The sequence below is a fragment of the Pelophylax lessonae genome (genome assembly GCF_965119305.1).
Source record: "Pelophylax lessonae genome assembly, chromosome: 6".
In the NCBI taxonomy this organism is placed as follows: Eukaryota; Metazoa; Chordata; class Amphibia; order Anura; family Ranidae; genus Pelophylax; species Pelophylax lessonae.
Window position 1 is genome coordinate 13,438,669 of NC_138773.1, and position 19,710 is coordinate 13,458,378.

Consider the following 19,710-nt stretch of genomic DNA (forward strand, 5'->3'; position numbering starts at 1 on the left):
ATGAAGCAAAACATAATGTCCCAGAGTTGTTCTATTGGATTTCAGTCAAATAAGTGTGGGGGCCATTCAATGGTATCAATTCCTTCATCCTCCAGGAACTGGCTGCATACTCTCCCCACATGAGGCCGGGCATTGTTGTGCACCAGGAGGAACCCAGGACCCACTGCACCAGCGTAGGGTCTGAGAAGGGGTCCAAGGATTTCATCACGATACCTAATGGCAGTCAGGGTGACATTGTCTAGCTTGTAGAGGTCTGTGTGTCCCTCCATGAATATGCCTCCCCAGACCATCACTGACCCACCACCAGAGGCGTAACTAGAACCTTCAGGCCTGGGGCTCTTCCAACTGATCCTGGGGCCCTTTACTCTCGTTGTGGGGCCCTTTATTACGGTCCCGTAGCAGGACCCTTTCACAAGATCTGCAGTGGGCCCCCTTCCTGCCATCTTGGGGCCTCCCCACGGTGGTGGAATGCCAGGGACCGGTCGCAAGTGTGACCTTTGCGACCCTGGAAGTTCACCCACTGGTGTCAGTAGTTTTTATTTTTTGGTATTTTAATTGTATTAATTTTTATCATTTTATTTTATTTTTTTACAATTTCACTGACTATGACTCTGTCCATTCAGAAAAGGAAGGAGCTGGTAAATTACATATTTACCGACCCCTTCCTGGTTTTCTATAGTGACACATCCCCTGCAGCAGCTGGCAGGAGAGGGAAGGGAGCACGGGGGGCGGGGGGAGAACTAGGGGAGCACACAGGGGCCCAGAGACAGCAGAACACAAGGAAACTGGATAGGAGGGGTGGCGGGGGCAGCATACAGAGGAACCAATCTCCTCCATTTTCCTCCTGCAGCTACAGAAGGAAAAAGGAGGACAGTGATGTCTCTACATGCTGCCCCCGCCACCCCTCCTATCCAGGTGTACAGGGGAGCCGCATGGGGCCCGGTTGCAATTGCAACCCCTGTAGTTACGCCCCTGCCCACCAGCAGCAGGGGAGTAACTACAACCACCAAAGCAGAAACTGATATTGATTAACAACCCCCTCTGCTACTTTTTTTTTTAATCCAAAGAATAACACTTTATTTGGAAAAATATAGATACATACAGCCCATATCAATACCGTTTGCCAAATGATCAGTAAGAGAGAAATATACATATTAGTAAAGAAGACCATTCCATTACCATACGCAAGTTCAAGGCACATACAAGACAGATATAACTCCTTTCTAATCCAGAGATACCAAATACCCTCAACTGCAAAACCTCCTCCTCTTTTATTAGCTTATATTTCTCCTCCTCACCTGGCATTTCCAACCAAGTAATCTATCCATGACCAGATCCATAACCCACCCCCTCTGCTACTTAACTGACCAGATCAATATCCCAGGAGATTAATTGACTTGATGCTATACTCTGATTAAAAAGTGTTCCTTTCATTTTTTTTGAGCAGTGTATATTCTAATGTATATTTTCTTTAGCCCTGATGTGGGATTTTTCTTCATTTTCTGTCCTGATAGGGAATGGGGTAAATAACAGAGACCTCAAATGAAGACCTTACAGCGATCCTAACCCTAGATTTTGGCTAGAGAGGAGCTTTCCTTGAGATGTCCTCTTCAGATCTTTTATAGAAAGTCCCATCTAAGTGTTAGTCTACACCAGAGATCCTCAAACTACGGCTCTCCAGCTTTTGAGGAACTACACATCCCATGAGGCATTGTAGTTCCTGAACAACTGGAGGGCCATAGTTTGAAGACCCCTGGTCTACACATTCAGTAAATTACCTTCTTACCTCTTTTTTTTAGATATTCCTTCAAATTCTTCAGATTTGGTCCCTCAAAAAGAACTCTATCATCTTTGATCTCATTGAAGAGGAAGAGATCTCCCGCTAAGTGACGAAGCTTGGGCTGTTCACGGAGGATTAAAGCCTTAGTCTCATCACTGCTGTCCGCCATATCATCGACCACTACGATCACATTGTCCCGTCCTGTAGGTATCACATAAAAGGGGAGACAACAGAACACTATCATTGTACAGTAATTTACCTCTTTCCAACCGCCTACCACACTTTTTCTGCGGCAGTTCGGAACTATTGTGTGAAACGACATACCTGTACCTCATTTCATGCAATGGACACTGGGGGGCGCGCGTTGCCTCTAGACACAGGGGATGCCAATCTGTGGGTCTGGCCACCAGCGATCGTTTCTGGGAGAGGCAGAATGGCAGTCTGCCTATGTAAACAAGGCAGATCATCATTCTGACATGGGAGAAGATGGAGATTTTGTGTTCCTGCTAAGCTGGGACACGGATCTCTGTCTTCATCCAGTCAGAGCAACTCCCCCACACAGTTAGTAAGCACTCCCTAGGCACACTTTTAACCCTTTGATCGCCCCTAGTGTTAACCCATTCCCTGCCAGTACAGTAACCGTGCATATTTTTAGCACCAATCACTGTAATCATGTCAGTGGTTCCCAAAAAAGTGTCAAACATGTCAGATAGGTGTCCAGTTTGTCCACCGCAATGTTGCAGTCCCCATTAAAAATCACTGATTGCCGCCATTACTAGTAAAAAAAAAAGAGAAATAAATAAAAATGCCATAAAACTATTCCAGAATTTGTAGGCATGATAAATTTTGCGCAAACCAATCAATATGCACCTATTGGGATTTTTTTTTTTAACCAAAAATATGTAGCAGAATACATATGTAGCACTGCCCCCTGAGGAGCTGCTGAAACTGGCTCCTCTGGGTTTCCCTTAGCAACAGGTGATAGTAAACTTAAAGCGGAGTTCCGGCCTCAAAATTGAAAAAATCGATTTTGGGCCATCGGCTTGCAGAGGGTCACCTGAAAAAGAAATGGATGCTCCCGATTTTTTTTTTGGTCACTTACCTTGATATTGAAGAAAATATACTCACCTTCCTTCCACTTCCTCCCTCTGTGGCCACGGCCCGCGCCGTCTCTTCCTGCTTGTGATGACTCCTGGGAGCTGAACGTCATCGCTCCCAGGAATCAATGCGCCTGCACCGGCCCCGCTCGTCACTTCCGGTGCAGGCGCATCATTCCCTGCTAAACAGCTTCTGGGCATGCCCAAAAGCTGTGCAGGGATGCCACGCCTTCACTGGAAGTGACGAGCAGGGCCGGTGCAGGGCATTCTGGGACTCTGACGTCACCAAAGAGGATGCAGAAGAGGACGCGCTGGCTTCAGCTGCCCACACCTGAGATGACAGCGCTGGAGAAGAAATGTTCAAGGTAAATATTTCTTCTAAAAGGTAAGTGCAACCTGGGACAGTTCAGAGGCTATCCATTGTGGAATGTACTAGCCCTGACTGTCCCGGGGGTATTTTTATCTAAAATTCATCCCCGAGGCCGGGACTCCGCTTTAACACTTTATAGGCATGGACTCAGTCAATGATCAGTCCAGCATTGGGGTTTTTGTGGTTTTATTTTGGAACTGGGCTGGGAGAAGGGATGAGTGGGATATCTCAACTAAACTATTCACAGTTTTAAGGACATTCTGAGCTAGAATGTGGCAAGGCCGCTACTTCACCCTGCCACTGAAGTGAAGATAGATTTTAGTGATCCTGTCTGTAATATATCTTCAGGGTATTACCTGGCACCCCCTTTCAATCTCTCCTGTGTGAGGTCACACCTGTCCACTGAGTCTATCCTGGAGTGGTCCCCTTCCTGGGCAGACCCTTGGCAAGCTTCCCGATACTCACGGACACTATTTTTCTCAGGTTGCTTCAGCCACCAACTCCCCAGTCAGTTCTCCTGGACCTCCGGTTCAGTCTCTCAAACTGTTCACCAGGCCGACCACCTGTGACTCTCTCTCCACAGCAGAAGGAGCAACACCCTCCTTCTGGGACCTGGCTTCCCGCCCAAAGTCCTCCTGTTCTGTGTGCCTTTGACTTTTATACCCCCACCCATGATGCACTTCATCTGTGCCAAACCCATGGGTTGGTATAAAAGCCAGTGTGTCAGTGGCTGGGTTTTCTCCACTGTCCAATGTGCCACCTCATTGGATACAGTGGGGACACTCCCTCAGCCCACAAGAATCTCACCTGAATGCACAAAACAGGCTCACCTAATATAATCCAGCTCTCCTGATAAACAGAGAGAACCCAAATGCTTTTACCTGCCACTTCTCTGTTGCTCAGTGTGTTCAGTATGTGATTCATATGGTCTGAGGGAGTGTCCCCACTGTGTCCAATGGGGAGGCACATTGGACAGTGGGGGAAACCTGGCCAATGACACACAAGCTTTTGGTACTGCCCCAGGGATTGGCACAGACTGTTTGTCCCGATGCATTGTGGGGCAGGGTATAAAAAACATCTTTGGCGGGAAGCAGAGTCCCAGAAGCAGGGTGGCGGCTGCCTCCTCTTCTGCAGTAGTTTGTGATGGTCACAGGCAGTCATCCTGGTGAACCCACAGTTTGGAGCTGAACCACATACATGGGCACATGGGACATGGCACATGGGACACATGGGCACACAAGCTGGAGACGTGCCAAAGAGCCTGGTGGGACCCTCTCCTATAGTCTCGCTTCAAGTGGAGGGGATCTACACTAAAGCTATACTCAATACCGTGCATGGCCACCCCAGTGACGTTGAAGCATTTGGTCCAGAAGGTTGAAGGCCAAGGTGAAGATTCTAGAGTCTGACAACCTGCTGTACCTTTCAAGTGGAGGGAGCGGATGAAAGATCAGCTGACCAGATGGAATGAGATCTTCTCAAAGAATGACTTTGACGTGGGCTGTGCTAAGAGTGCTCAACACCAAATTTGGGTGAGTAAAGATAAGCCCTTTCGGGAGAGAGCTCGGCAGATTCCTTTGAGTGACCTGGAGGATCTCCGGGAGCAATTAGCTGAACTTAACAAGTCTGGGGTCATCAGAGAGTCTAGAAGCCCATATGCCTCCCCCATTGTGGTGGTAAGGAAGACAAATGTGACCATTCGGATGTGCATTGATTACAGGACTCTGAACCGGCAAACCATTCATGATCAGTATACAACTCCTCGGATTGAAGATGCGTTGCAATGCCTGTCTGAAGCCAAATGGTTCGGTGTGCTAGATTTGAAGAGTGGGTATTATCAAATACCCATGCATCCAGATGACCGAGAGAAGACAGCTTTTATCAGCCCATTGGGATTCTTCTAATTTGACCGCGTTTCCCAGTGATTGTCAGGCGCTCCTACCACTTTCCAGAGGTTGATGGAGAATACAGTGGGTGATATGAACCTGATTGAGGTCCTGGTCTATGTGGATGATATCATCGTGTTCGGCAAGATGCTAGGGGAACATGAGGGTCGACTTGAGAAAGTTTTGCTAGAGGCTGCATGCAGAAGGGCAGAAGTTGTCTCTAGAGAAATCCCAGTTCCATCAGATGTAGGTCACCTACTTGGGGTAGGTGGTCTCAGCAGACGGAGTGGCCACTGATCCTCAGAATTTGGAGGCTGTCACTACTTGGCCCAGACCCAGGACAGTGACTGAGTTGCGTTCCTTTCTTGGGTTCTGTTCTTATTATTGGAAGTTTGTGAAGAACTTTGCACAGATAGCAAAACCATTGAATGAATTGCTACAAAAGGAGGGAGGTGAAGAATTGCGGCAGTCAAGTCAATGTTCCGTGGGGTCCAGAAGACCACGTGATCAAGATCAGTGGACCTCAAAGTGCAAACAAGCTATTAAATGTTTAAAAGAAAGTCTCACACAAGCACCAGTTCTGGCCTATGCTGACCCTTCTAACCCATATGCATTGCATGTAGATGCTAGCCGGGACGGTCTTGGTGGTGTGTTATATCAGGAAACTGCTGGGAAGCTTCGTCCTGTGGCTTATGTGAGCCGTAGCCTTACACCTTCTAAAAAGAATTATCCAATACATAAACTGGAGTTCCTGGCCCTCAACAGATACACTCAGCTAAATACAGCTTATTTACAAACTGCAACTATCTGTAGGAAATTTCTCAACCTTTTCAAGTGCAAATTTCTGGTGTTTATGCTTAAACAAAAATAAAAGGCTACATTTACAGAAATGTTTAGCAGCTAATTTTTAATGTAACTTTTGTTATGCAAAGTGATGTCATATGTGTACAGTGTTGCATGACCGGGCAATAGTCATACAAAGTGCGACAGCACAAAAATCTGAAAATTAGCCTGGGCAGGAAGGGGGTGAAAGTGCCTTGTAGGCAAGTGGTTAACCACCTGAGCCCTGGAAGATTTTGCCCCCTTTCATGACCAGAGCATTTTTTGCTATTCAGCACTGCACTACTTTAACTGGTAATTACATGGTCATGCAACACTGTACAGAAAAAAAAAAAAAAAATATAATCTTTTTTACATAAATAGAGCTTTCTTTTAGTGGTATTTGATCACCACTGTTTTTTTTTTTTTATTATTGTTTGCGATATTGAAAAAAAAAAACAAAAAAACAATTGTTTCTACTTTCTGTCAAAATATATCCAATAAAATCTAATGTATTCATATATTTAGGCCAAAATGTATTCTGCTACATGTCTTTGATAAAAAAAAATCCCAATAAGTGTATATTGATTGGTTTGTGTGAAAGTTACAGTATCTACAAACTACGGGATATACAGTATATATGAAAAATCAATTAATCCTGATGTACTGAGGGTCAATCTTGTTTCTTGGTACCCCAAAACGCCAGGACAGTACAAATAACCTCTTTTTGGAAAGTAGACCTGTCCACGGTATTTAGTAAGATTCATGGCAAGGCTTTTGAAGTTGTAATTTTTTGGTCACAATTATTTTGAAAATGAAGAAATTGAATACATTTTTTTGGACTATTTGTATAAATAAATAAATTATATATATATATATATATATATATATATATACTGTCATCAGTGTAGTACAGCACCCACTAACTGGTGACAGTTTATTAAAAAAAAAAAAATGTACATAATTCTTTATTTATTTTTTTTTTACAATTTTTTTTTTTTAAACATACTCTCATCAGAGTAGTTTTGTCTTACAATAATACCACTGTACTACTCTTTGGGGGTTCAGGGTTTTTTTTTTATTTATATTTTTTAAACTTTGATCTTTTTGGAAAGTAGACCTGTCCACGAAATTTAGTAAGAGACATGGCAATGTTTTTAAAGTTGTCATTTTTTGGTCACAATTATTTTGAAAATGAAGAAATTTAATACATTTTTTTGGGCTATTTGTATAAATAAATATATATATATATATATATATATACTGTCATCAGTGTAGTACAGCACCACTAACTGGTGACAGTTTATTTAAAAAAAATATACATAATTCTTTATTTTTTCTTTTTTTTACAATTTTTTTTTTAAACATACTCTCATCAGAGTAGTTTTGTCTTACCATAATACCACTGTATTACTCTTGGGGGGTTCAGGGTTTTTTTTTTTTTTTTTTTTTTTTACACTTTGATCTTTTTGGAAAGTAGACCTGTCCACAAAATTTAGTAAGAGACATGGCAATGTTTTTAAAGTTGTCATTTTTTGGTCACAATTATTTTGAAAATGAAGAAATTGAATACATTTTTTGGACTATTTGTATAAATATATATATATATATACTGTCATCAATGTAGTACAGCACCACTAACTGGTGACAGTTTATTAAAAAAAAAAATGTACATAATACTTTATTTTTGGTTTTTTTTACAATTTTTTTTTTTTTTTTTTTTTTTAAACATACTCTCATCAGAGTAGTTTTGTCTTACCATAATACCACTGTACTACTCTTGGGGGTTCAGGTTTTTTTTTTTTTTACACTTTGATCTTTTTGGAAAGTAGACCTGTCCACAAAATTTAGTAAGAGACATGGCAATGTTTTTAAAGTTGTCATTTTTTGGTCACAATTATTTTGAAAATGAAGAAATTGAATACATTTTTTTGGACTATTTGTATAAATAAATAAATTATATATATATATATTTGTATATACTGTCATCAGTGTAGTACAGCACCACTAACTGGTGACAGTTTATTAAAAAAAAAAAAATGTACATAATTATTTATTTTTTGTTTTTTTTTACAATTTTTTTTTTTAAACATACTCTCATCAGAGCAGTTTTGTCTTACCATAATACCACTGTACTACTCTTGGGGGGTTCAGGGTTTTTTTTTTTTACACTTTGATCTTTTTCGAAAGTAGACCTGTCCACGAAATTTAGTAAGGGACATGGCAATGTTTTTGAAGTTGTCATTTTTTGGTCACAATTATTTTGAAAATGAAGAAATTGAATAAATTTTTTTGGACTATTTGTATAAAAAAAAAATATATATAAATATATATATATATATATATATATATATATATATATATACATATACATATACATATACAGTATATATACAGTATATATATATATATATACATATATATATATATATATATATATAAATATATATATATATATGTATATACTGTCATCAGTGTAGTACAGCCCCACTAACTGGTTACAGTTTATTAAAAAAAAAAAAATGTACATAATTCTTTATTTATTTTTTTTGTCTTACCATAATACCACTGTACTACTCTTGGGGGGTTCAGGATTTTTTTTTTTTTTTTTTACACTTTGATCTTTTTGGAAAGTAGACCTGTCCATGAAATTTAGTAAGAGACATGGCAATGTTTTTAAAGTTGTCATTTTTTGGTCACAATTATTTTGAAAATGAAGAAATTGAATACATTTTTTTGGGCTATTTGTATAAATATATATATATATATATATAATATATATACAGTATACAGTGTAGTACAGCACCACTAACTGGTGACAGTTTATTAAAAAAAAATATACATAATTCTTTATTTTTTTTTTTGTACAATTTTTTTTTTTTTAAAACATACTCTCATCAGAGTCGTTTTGTCTTACCATAATACCACTGTACTACTCTTGGGGGGTTCAGGGTTTTTTTTTTTTTATTTTACACTTTGATTGCTGTTACAGTGAAGATCCTTGTAACAGCAAAGTATTCAACTGTTCATTACAGCTGTGATCACTAGTGATCTGTGATTGGCTACCGCTAACTACAGGGTGATTTGCCAAGATACCATGTGATAGCTGTAAGCCGATTGCAGCATAGGCAACACATCTGTTATGAATGAATTGACATTGTGATCATGTGATTGCATAGCGCTCATGTTGTAACCAGGCCCCGACTACCCAGAACTGTAATTCTGTGACGGGACGAGGTTTGTGTGAAGAACGAGCAGCGTGGTCCTAAACCTGGTGCCATGCATGTACATGATTGTGCCTGCATGTGCCGCCCCACCGCAGTATACTGTGTGTACTCTGGTGGATCAGCAAGTGATTACCTGTGTTGTAAAATAGTGTGCAGGGAGTTTGTAATTATAGCGTCTCAAACTTACCATAAGCCTGAGATAAGTATTGCAGCTCATTATCGTACAGGCTGTCATTAACATCGGTGATGTTTATGCGTCCTCTTCTCTTGCTGTGGTAAAGGATGGCGAAGGAACACTTTGGGACTTGGTTTAAAAAACTGGACCAAGTATTGGTGATCAGGAAGGGCTCCACCTCCTTCACCCCCCACATGAAGGGAACGGTACGCATCAACCATTCATAGGTGCTACTGTCCTCTCGGGAATATATTCCGACTACTAAGTTGTTACAACCTGAAAGCAAACAGAACAGTAATACAGGATCTGCACACATTATATCGCTGTCAAATAGGAAATTTAACATTTTTCTGATAAGATTTGGCAAAAACGTTAATCGGTGTTGGTAACAAAAGAGTAACATTGCAGAAAACAAGGGAAATCAGGATACTGCTAAACTTTAATTATACTGCCCTATAAAATACACTTCATCGTTCATTTCTTTATACAGAAGAAAAGTTTACTTTCAGCTAGTTAAAAATTAACCAATTCCCTGACATTTTCCATCTAGAGTGGTTAGACTGGCAAAGTGTATTGTATGTCAGGGCAAAATCAAAAAAAAAAAAGATATTACATCTTTGCAATAAAATGTATATGTCCCCATGATTTACCCATTTTTTTATTTTTTTATTTACATTTATATTGAAAGAAAAAGATGGTACTTAAGTCATGGGTCAAACAGCAAAACATAAAGGTAGCGCAAGAATTTTGTAAACAAATAGTTCAACATACTGTTTATGTAGTAGATCACAGGTGTCAAACACAAGGCCCCAGGGCCGAATGCGGACACAAGGCCCCAGGGCCGAATGTGGCCCCCCAGGCCATTTCATGTGGCCCTCGCTCCTCTCCTGCAGCTCCACCACCCCCCTTGTCTCTGCCCCCACCTTGTCTCAGTAGTCGGCAGCAGAGAGGACAAAACTCCTTTGCCAGATCCAGCGTTTCTCTGTGCAGCTGCAGAAAGGCTCGTCCTTGCCCACCCCCCCCTTCTCAGCAGTCTGCAGCATAGAGGAGGGCAGAACTCCTCCTACAGATCCTGCACCTCTTTGTGCAGTCGCAACACCACCTTGTCTCTGCCTCCCCTGGTCTCAGCATTCAGCAGACTCTGGAAGCTGACTCCAGCCCTTCTCTGGTCCTCCTCCAGACCCTGTAGTTTCTTCTTCCCAGATCCACCCGCATCTTTTTTCTGGCAGCAGCACAAGGTAAGGGGGTGCATTGTGATGTCAGGAAGGGTGGGTGACTCTTGACTTCTGATGGTGGGGGGGAGGCTCTTGACATCTCATGTAAGGGTGTAAGGGGGTGTGGGGTGTTCTGGACATCTAATCTTACAGATATGACCGGCCCATTGAGGACAACCATAATGCTGATGTGGCCCACGATGAAATTGAGTTTGACACCCCTGTAGTAGATGATTAATGCTATTGTCATTGTAAAAGTCATCTAAGGAACATCTAAAGTTATCAAGCTTGTGCAAACAACTTACTACATCAAGTACATCGGGTGCAAAGGCCAGCGGGTCAAAGATGGGGCAAATTATGAAAATTATCAACTGAATGTGTAAAGTATTAGGAAACATAGGTTAAACCCCGAGTATAAGTATAAGCATAGGTGTAAGTATCCAGGTACAAAGTAGGGCTAGATTTCATCTCGTGAGTCCGTCATCAGAAATGTAGGAGCCTGGGAGGCCGAAATTTGACTAATACAACTATAAATCTGGGTGCCTAAAAACAAAACAAAGTAAAGGCTTTGAAGCACTTGCTGGAATTTGAGCAAGAAGAGTGCTGTGTGGATATTTAGGCATACTTCCTATGGGACGTCAATACTACATCTGGAGTCACACAGCCAGGGAGCCCAGTGATCATAGAATTTAGGTAGAGTAAGGTGGGCTTTAGCGTACATGTATTCCTTGTGTAGATGATGATTGAGTATAGATAGAGATGTTGAATAGTAGGGACTTGAGTATTTTTACAGGTTCGTGCAATGGCTAATCATGCAGCATTAAATATACAGTATGTGTTATTATGGTGTGGTATTGCACAGGCTATTTATCAAGCTCTAATCTCATTTACTATACACTTCTCAAAAAAATTAAAGGGACACTTTGAAAACACATCAGATCTCAATAGGGAAAAATGGATGTTAGATAACTTGAGCTCCTCCACCTTCCATTTGAGGATTCCCCACAGATGCTCAATAGGGTTTAGGTCTGGAGACATGCTTGGCCAGTCCATCACCTTTACCTTCAGCTTCTTTAGCAAGGCAGTGGTTGTCTTGGAGGTGTGTTTGTGGTTGTTAAAATGTTAGAATACTGCCCTGTCTCCGAAGGGAGGAGATCACCCTATGCTTGAGTACATGTTGGCATTCATGGTTCCCTCAATGAACTGTAGCTCCCCAGTGCCGGCAGCACTCACCCAGCCCCAGACCATGACTCTTCCACAGCAATGCTTGACTGTAGGTAAGACACACTTGTCTTTGTACTCCTCACCTGGTTGCTTCCACACACGCTTGACTCCATCTGAACCAAATACGTTTATCTTGGTCTCATCAGACCACAGGACATGGTTCTTGTAATCCATGTCCTTAGTCTGCTTATTTTCAGCAAACTATTTGTGCATCATCTTTAGAAAAGGCTTCCTTCTGGGACAACAGCCATGCAGACCAATTTGATGCAGTGTGCGGCGTATGGTCTGGGCACTTACAGGCTGAGCTCCCACCCCTTCAACCTCTGCAGCAATGCTGGCAGCACTCATACGTCTATTTTCCAAAGACAACCTCTGGATATGACGCTAAGTACGTACATTCAACTCCTTTGGTCGACCATGGCGAGGCCTGTTCTGAGTGGAACCTGTCCTGTTAAACCGCTGTATGGTCTTGGCCACCGTGCTGCAGCACAGTTTCAGGGTCTTGGCAAACTTTTTATAGCCTAGGTCATCTTTATGTAGAGCAACAATTATTTTTTTCAGATCCTCAGAGTTGTGTGCCATGAGGTGCCATGTTGAACTTCCAGTGACCAGTATGAGAGAGTGAGAGCGATAACACCAAATTTACCACACCTGCTCCCCATTCACACCTGAGACCTTGTGACACTGATGAGTCACATGACACAATGGAAAATGGCTAATTGGGCCCAATTTGGACATTTTCACTTAGGGGTGAACTCACTTTTGTTGCCAGCGGTTTAGACATTAATGGCTGTGTGTTGAGTTATTTTGAGGGGACAGTAAATTTACACTGTTATACAAGCTGTACACTCACTACTTTACATTGTAGCAAAGTGTCATTTCTTCAGTGTTGTCACATGAAAAGATAGAATAAAATATTTACAAAAATTTGAGGGGTGTACTCACTTTTGTGAGATACTGTATACTGTTATGTGAAGGTTTTATTTATTTTATTGCATATAGAAAATATTTTTTTCCTCCTTCTCTCTCTGATGAGTTTAGGATGGTTCATGTTTTAGTACCCTACATATTTTTGTGTATGTTATATATATTTTTCACTTTTATATACAGTAGATGTGTTTTTTCAATATGGTTTTAGTGCACATCCTAATGTATATTTGAAATTCAAGGTCCTGATAAAGTGGAAGTTCACATGAAACACGTCGACCCTCAGATGGTAATCTCATTGGCCCTTTACATATCCAGCGGTTTGCCTACTTCTGTTTGAGGATTTGTGGCACTACTAAGATTGGATTTTCTATTATGGGATGAATTATTTACTGAAATTTTAGGGTTTCTCTAACCTATATATTTTAATGTTGTCACAATTAAAGCTGTATTAGGTATTATTTGATGTTCCATACTTTATCTCTGGAGGTATATTTAAAGTCCCAATATATTATTCTCCTTTTTGTCTTGTTATTTTGGGGATGATACCTCCTAAAGATGTGATGTGTTAAATATAAACGCCCCTCCCATCTTTTTCAATTTCCCCATACAAACAAGAAGAACAAGAAAATCTTAACAATGGAAAAAGGTTAAACAAGCATAACTGATAGTTTTGGTCCAGTAGGGGGGTGAGGAAATGCCAATACTAGCGCTGTGCCCTGCCCTGTCCCTAAAAGGGGGATTTGTTGCAGATAAAGCTTGAGTAGTTGGAGTTCAGCCTATCAGGATAACGCACACAGCCACGGGGAAACCCATTCTGCCTTTTCCCTAAGATGAAAAAACAGCTTTAAAGTGGAACTTTAGTGAGAAAATTAGGTCCTAGATAGTCCTAGTCCTAGAGTACTAGATAAATTCAGGTTGGCCCCTTTTGCAATTATAGCTATGTAAAACATTCAAAATAAGTGTCTAGGGGCGCAGGCGTGAGAGCTCTGGAATGGATGCCTAGCTCAAGAGCTCCACACCGCTCCAGCCTATTTGTCCCTGCCACTGCCGCAAAAGATCTCAGTGTCTCCCCACACCGCAGACACCCAAACAGGAGGTCCACAAGAGTGATCCGATGTTGGGAGGCTTGGTTGGGAGAGACCTCTCCAAACTTCTAGACACCAGACCGTGGACACCGGAGATCCCCAAGATGGCGCTGGCAGCTCCGAGGCAGAGGTCAAAAGCTCCATAGCAGACCGGGATCAGGCAGATAGTGGGGCTCACATCCCCACTAACTTAAATGTGAGTCTTCTGCTTCCAGTTTTACCCTCTCTAATACTTTTCACCTATTGGTGACATTCCAGCAAAGCCTGACATATTTGGAGCAGCTGCACATGAATACTCTCCCATTCCAACTGATTTTTCCTCTATGATGACATCCTTTTCCAAAATGCTATTCAGGCACTTAACTCACACAGAGGCCCAGATCACATCTACTATACACAAAGACATCATACATCTGGGAGCCAGAATAGAAGCCATTGAGAAAAAACAGATCAAACTATTGCTAGAACCAATCAGAATACAGCTCGCTTACAGGGTCAACTAGACTTTGCTATATCATAAATTGATGATCTAGAGAACAGATCCAGACACTATAATTTTAGAATACGGGGGCTCCCTGAATCAGTTAAAGATGTCCATTCTGCAATGCACACTTTTATCGAAGATCTCATACCATATATCATGGATAGCTGTCTGGAACTGGACAGAGCTCAAAGGGCACTCCAACCTCCACGCACAGACGGCCTTCCTAGAGACATTATAGTAAAGCCACACTTCTACTCAGTAAAGGAAGAGGTTATGAGATTAACCCGCAATTCTGACCACCTTGCGATTCAAGGCTTTCAAATCCAAGTGTTTGCGAACCTTTCCCCATACACAATTCAACGAAGACAGTCTTTACCCTTGCTACTGGCATTAACACAGAAAGATATTACATACAGATGGTCCTTTCCATTTCGCTTGAACTTTTCTTATCGCAATAAATCATATGGCTTTTTCTCCTTTCCAGAAGGGGAGCGAATTCTACTGAAACTGGGTCTAATCTCTCAGGACCATCCACCTACTTCACACCAAAGAGGATCTTCCTCAGCCAAACGACCTTCCCCTCCTAGTCCTCTCACCCCTATGTGGCAAAAACAACAGCCAAAACAATCTAGAGAGGCCCAACCCCCCTGAGCAGGAGGCCTTTTGTGGGTCCTTAGGATCTCTGACTTGGAACTCATAATGCTACTTGGTTTATCACCCCCCTACTTCTGATATGACTCTTGGAGTCTAACCTAATATCCTCCCCCCTTTTTTTTTTCTCCCAACCTATAGTCTGATATTGTTGGACATTATTTGAACCCACAATTTTCTCATGAGATCTTCAATTCTTGGTTACTTAAAGCTGCCTGGTCACAGGTTTTCATGTTTTCATAATGCTTTATCACGTTGCTACTTATAGTGTATAATGTAGGAATGACCCTGCATTCTAATTGTTTTAATGCCTGAGCTTCACCAAACTTCATGGGTTACACCATGCTCCAGTTAGTAATGCTACTAGTTTCCAGCCTATAATGGCAGGGAGGCTGGAGTGGATGTCATGCACCTCACTCTCGGACAGACTGAAGTCCCCCTTACGGGCGGTCACCTACATGGACCCCCTGTGTGAGAATTAGATAGTCTCCCCAGACACGACATGGTCAGGGAGTCTCCACCTTTTTTTGTGGTTATTGCACTCAATTCTCTTTTTTTCTTGTCTATAATCTTTGCTCTTTTTCTTTTCACTGGGATACAAACATTCTCCATAGTCACTTGGGATCCCTCCAAATCTCCAACTGTCAGGTTTCCTGGAAAGCATGATTGTTTGAACGGGACATCTGGTTCTCACTCTAGGGGTAAGTCCTTTTCTTTTGGTGTGGTTGCTATCTCGCTGATCCATGTGTGCTACAAACTATAACTCTATCAATCTTTGTACAGCCTCACACAATGTCCAGGGCATTGAACTCTCCGGTTAAGAGAAGGAAAATATTTCAGCTATACCACTCAAAAATAGATGTAACGCTACTACAGGAGATCCATTTTCCTAAATCAATATATTCCATCCTTCCTACACCACAAATACCCTACATTTTTCTTGGCCAACACTGATAATAAGACACGAGGAGTGGCAGTTTGCTTCTCAAGACACGTAAACGTCTCTATGACCAAAGTCATCAAAGACCCTAATGGCCGCTGCATTCTAGTTTCGGGTTCTATCGATGAGTCTCCTTATATGTTTATCTCCTACTATTCTTCAAACAAAGGCCAAGCACGTTTTTTCAAATAAATACTTCAAGTCTTTTAAATCTCACCTCGAAGGCTTTGTGGTCCTTGGAGGGGATATGAATATGGCACTAGATCAATCCATTGACAAATCATCGAGCAGAATTTCCAGGTCTAAAGGTCCTCCTAGACAAAGCCTCAAAATAGCACAATCCTTATATTCTCTAGGATTAACCGATATTTGGAGAGAGCTCAATCCACGTGCAAGGATTTCACACACTTATCCGCTCCTTACCAGACCCATGCCAGGATAGCTCATATTTTTATTACCTCTTCCTCTATCCCCCCAATTCTAAAATCAGCGACACAGCCCTATCAGATCATGCGTTAGTGTTACTATTCCTTACTCGACCACTAGGCTTCAAAAAATTGTTCAGATGGTGCTCAGATAAGGCCCTTTTGAGCGATTCTGTACAATGCACGATTATTAACAAAGCAATAGAAGATTTTTTCCAACTAAATGATACAGGGGATATCTCCCCCGACATTCTATGGGCCGCCCATAAAACGGTGATTAGGGGGAAAATTATCCAGATATCTTCTCAAGCAAAACGTGAACGTAAAATGGAAATGAACAAACTGACCAATGATTTCCACTCCCTGAACAAACATCACAAGACTAACCCTACAAATGAAACATTAGCTCAATTGGACGCTGCCAGCTTAGCCTTAAATTTAGCTCTCAATACTGCAGCAGAGAAACATCTCAGATGGTCGGGGGCACGTTTCTATTCACAAAGAGACAGGATAGGTACAAAATTGGCAGTCAAACTTTACTCTAAACCCCATTGTAACGGAACCGCCGACCCCACACTGTACTTGTGGTCTTCCGTCAGTATACGGCTTCCTCGCAGTCATAAACATAGATATCAAATCCTAGCCGTCCCCATACAAAGCCAACAACTTAGCTTGTACTGGAATTCTTTATTGAACAGTCACACAGAATTTATATACAGCATGGACCTCCCCTCCTGATCAGATTATCCCAACAGGTCAGGGGTTGCCTGATTACATTATCATATGCAGATGAAATTGTATACAGAAATAGAATTAACGTATCTAAAGAAGAACCAACACACACAATATACTATTTCCACTCAGCAACTAACAGAGGACAATGATTTAATCAACCTGAGCCAATTAACTAGCAGACTCTCCATCCTCGAGTTCCTGCAATACAATACACATTATCTCAATACACAAACAATAGGGAAAGCCTGTCTCTGACTAGCTCATTCAATGAACATGTTCAGAATCAAACAGGAATAGTCCTCACATATTTCTCGAGATACATGTCTGACAAATATAACTGTCCCACTTGAAGCAATCCAAACCATTACGTATCTGTCTTTCACTCCCAGTGACGGTGAGTACCATCACATATCTTCCGCCCCAAAGGTAGACTAACCAGGTACCAGACCTCCAACTGGTCTGTGCCTGAGTTAGTCAGGTAATAAGTCCAAAAGAGTCAATCCATCATGTCAGCTTCCTTGACAAAGTTCCACATAGTTTGTAAGTTTGACCAAGCAAGGCGCATGGAGCTCTCATAGCCGATCAGTCTGTGGAAGTCTGGTTTGGGTAGGCCAGACTGGGCTTCTTGGTCACCCTGTGTCCCTAATAGACACAGGGTGACTTAAACATAAGAGGGGCCTAGGGGGCTGAGAGAGGGATTTTCCAATCTCTCTAAGGTAGGCTGTGTTCCACGGGCCCTCCCAATATCTGCACCCACCCAGTACCCCAAACAAATTGTCCGGAAAACAGTGTTACTCACCCAGCCAACCTCTGCCTCTCTCGTAGAACATTACCGCCGCTGGGGATAAGCGTGGACTGGCCCTTCTCCTGGGAGTCCTTTCAGCCACTGGAGAGAAGACAGGGTGGTGGGGCTCACTTCGTCTGGCTGTTGGGGATTTGGGCATCCCTGAGGTATACAAGTGAAGACTGTAGTCCCATCCACTACCACAGTAACTCCATCTTTTGTTAATTGTGGGCAGATGCCAGCAGCACTCTGCCCTGTTGCCAGCTCTTCTGCTGGGTTGCTGTCAGTGAATACCGAAGTCCCATCCACTGATATCAGCTCAAGCTGCCGTTGTGAGGTGCCAATTGCATTCTCTCCCTGGAGCTCCTGCGGAGATGATTGTTGGGCAGAGGCCAGTAGTGTTCTTCCCAGCTGCCAGCTGTTCCATTGGGAAGCAAAGTAAAACATCAGTGGCCTTGCACAAATCCTTCAGGGCTGCCGATTGTTGTATGCAGGGGTTAACAGAGCCATGCACTGAAGTCAGCTCTTCTGCAGGAGGCTCAATTCTCTGTTGGTGTCTGGGGATCGAGATTCACCATCTCCTGTCTGTGGAACTCAGAAGATGTTATCGGGCTGGGCAGAGGCTAGCATAGCTCTGCCCTGTTGTCAGCACTTGCTACATCCGCCATAAGACCTCTGCATCCAAGACCGTAGGTGCAGGTGAGCAAAGCACACTATTACTGTGCCATATTGTCGATTCTTCAGCCAGAATTTCCAGACAGTCAGCTGGTACTTCTGGATATTTCCAGGCAAGGGGAGCCCAGCCCTGGTGCTGAGCAGAGTCTAGCAGCCGTCTGTAGGCAATCTCCAGCTACCATTCCTGAATGCCCAGAAACTCCATATCTTCCAGTGCCCAGAGCACTTCCGAGATGTTCAGAATCCTTTCTCTGTAATCCATAATTTCCTCTAACCGCCACTCCAAATCGCTCCCAAAATTAGGGTCCCCTGACAGCTTCTCATACAACAGTCCACAGCCGCCATAGCCAAAGCCTTCCATTGGGCTGTCATCCGCTATCCAAGGGCATGTTTGGGATACATGCCACCGGAGGGCTCTATAGCTCTCTTCCAACTGCATCTCTGCCCAGACCAGCCTGCTTAACTCAGCTGTCAGCTCCTTGTGCAGTGTTTCTCCCAAAAACAGCTACCGCAAACCATAATGCAACCAGTACCTTTTCTGGAGGGAGGAGAGGATTTTTCCCTGGTGGTGCTGCTCACTGGCTAGCATTTCTTTCCAGAGATCCAAGCGCACAGAATCATGCCATCCTAGCAGGACCTGCTTCGACACTGGCCCCCTGTGCTGTATCCGCATCTCTCGCAAACCTCCTTCCGAATTCCTCTTCCATGGCGGCTGATATCTGTACCTCCCCTTTTCTGCTATCCGGACCTTTGATCCCGGTGGAGGTTTGGATGTCTCAGACTGCAGGAAGCATCCCACTGCTGCCACCAATGTAACAGATCTCCTGGCATCCTGACTGGGTACATCCGTTGACGGATGCTCCTAGTGCTTCCCGAGGGCTCCAAGCACTCCACCAGACACCATAACCACCACAGACCCCACGAACCGCCACAGCTTGGTTGGGGTCTCGCCGTCTCCTACACACCCTGGACCTATGACAAGGCTCCAGGTTCCAGTGGGTGAACCTCTCTTTCCCCAGAGAGTGAAGCAGGAACAGGAACAAGCTCTTAGAAGTGCTTAGTGATTATTTAAAGGAGTATGAAGGGCATAGCAATCCCTTGTAGCAGATCCCCCCAATAAGAGACAGGACTTTAGATTGAGGGTGAAGTAGAAGGTTTAATGGTACAGCTGCTCTTTTATACAGTTTTCCCCCACAAGGGGGACCTTGTGGG

General features: G+C 42.7%; 1 protein-coding gene across 1 annotated transcript in view; it reads right to left on the reverse strand.

Moving 5' to 3' along the window:
- Positions 1–19,710, reverse strand: part of LOC309558414 (uncharacterized protein) — a gene marked incomplete at its 3' end in the record, with an annotated part of 87,216 nt that overhangs the window by 25,379 nt on the left and 42,127 nt on the right. The window contains exons 3-4 of the mRNA XM_082261488.1: positions 9,364–9,627; positions 1,787–1,981 (exon numbers count right to left, since the gene is read on the reverse strand). Of these exons, the coding sequence (XP_082117614.1) occupies positions 1,787–1,981; positions 9,364–9,627 (459 nt within the window). The remainder of the gene's footprint in view (positions 1–1,786; positions 1,982–9,363; positions 9,628–19,710) is intronic.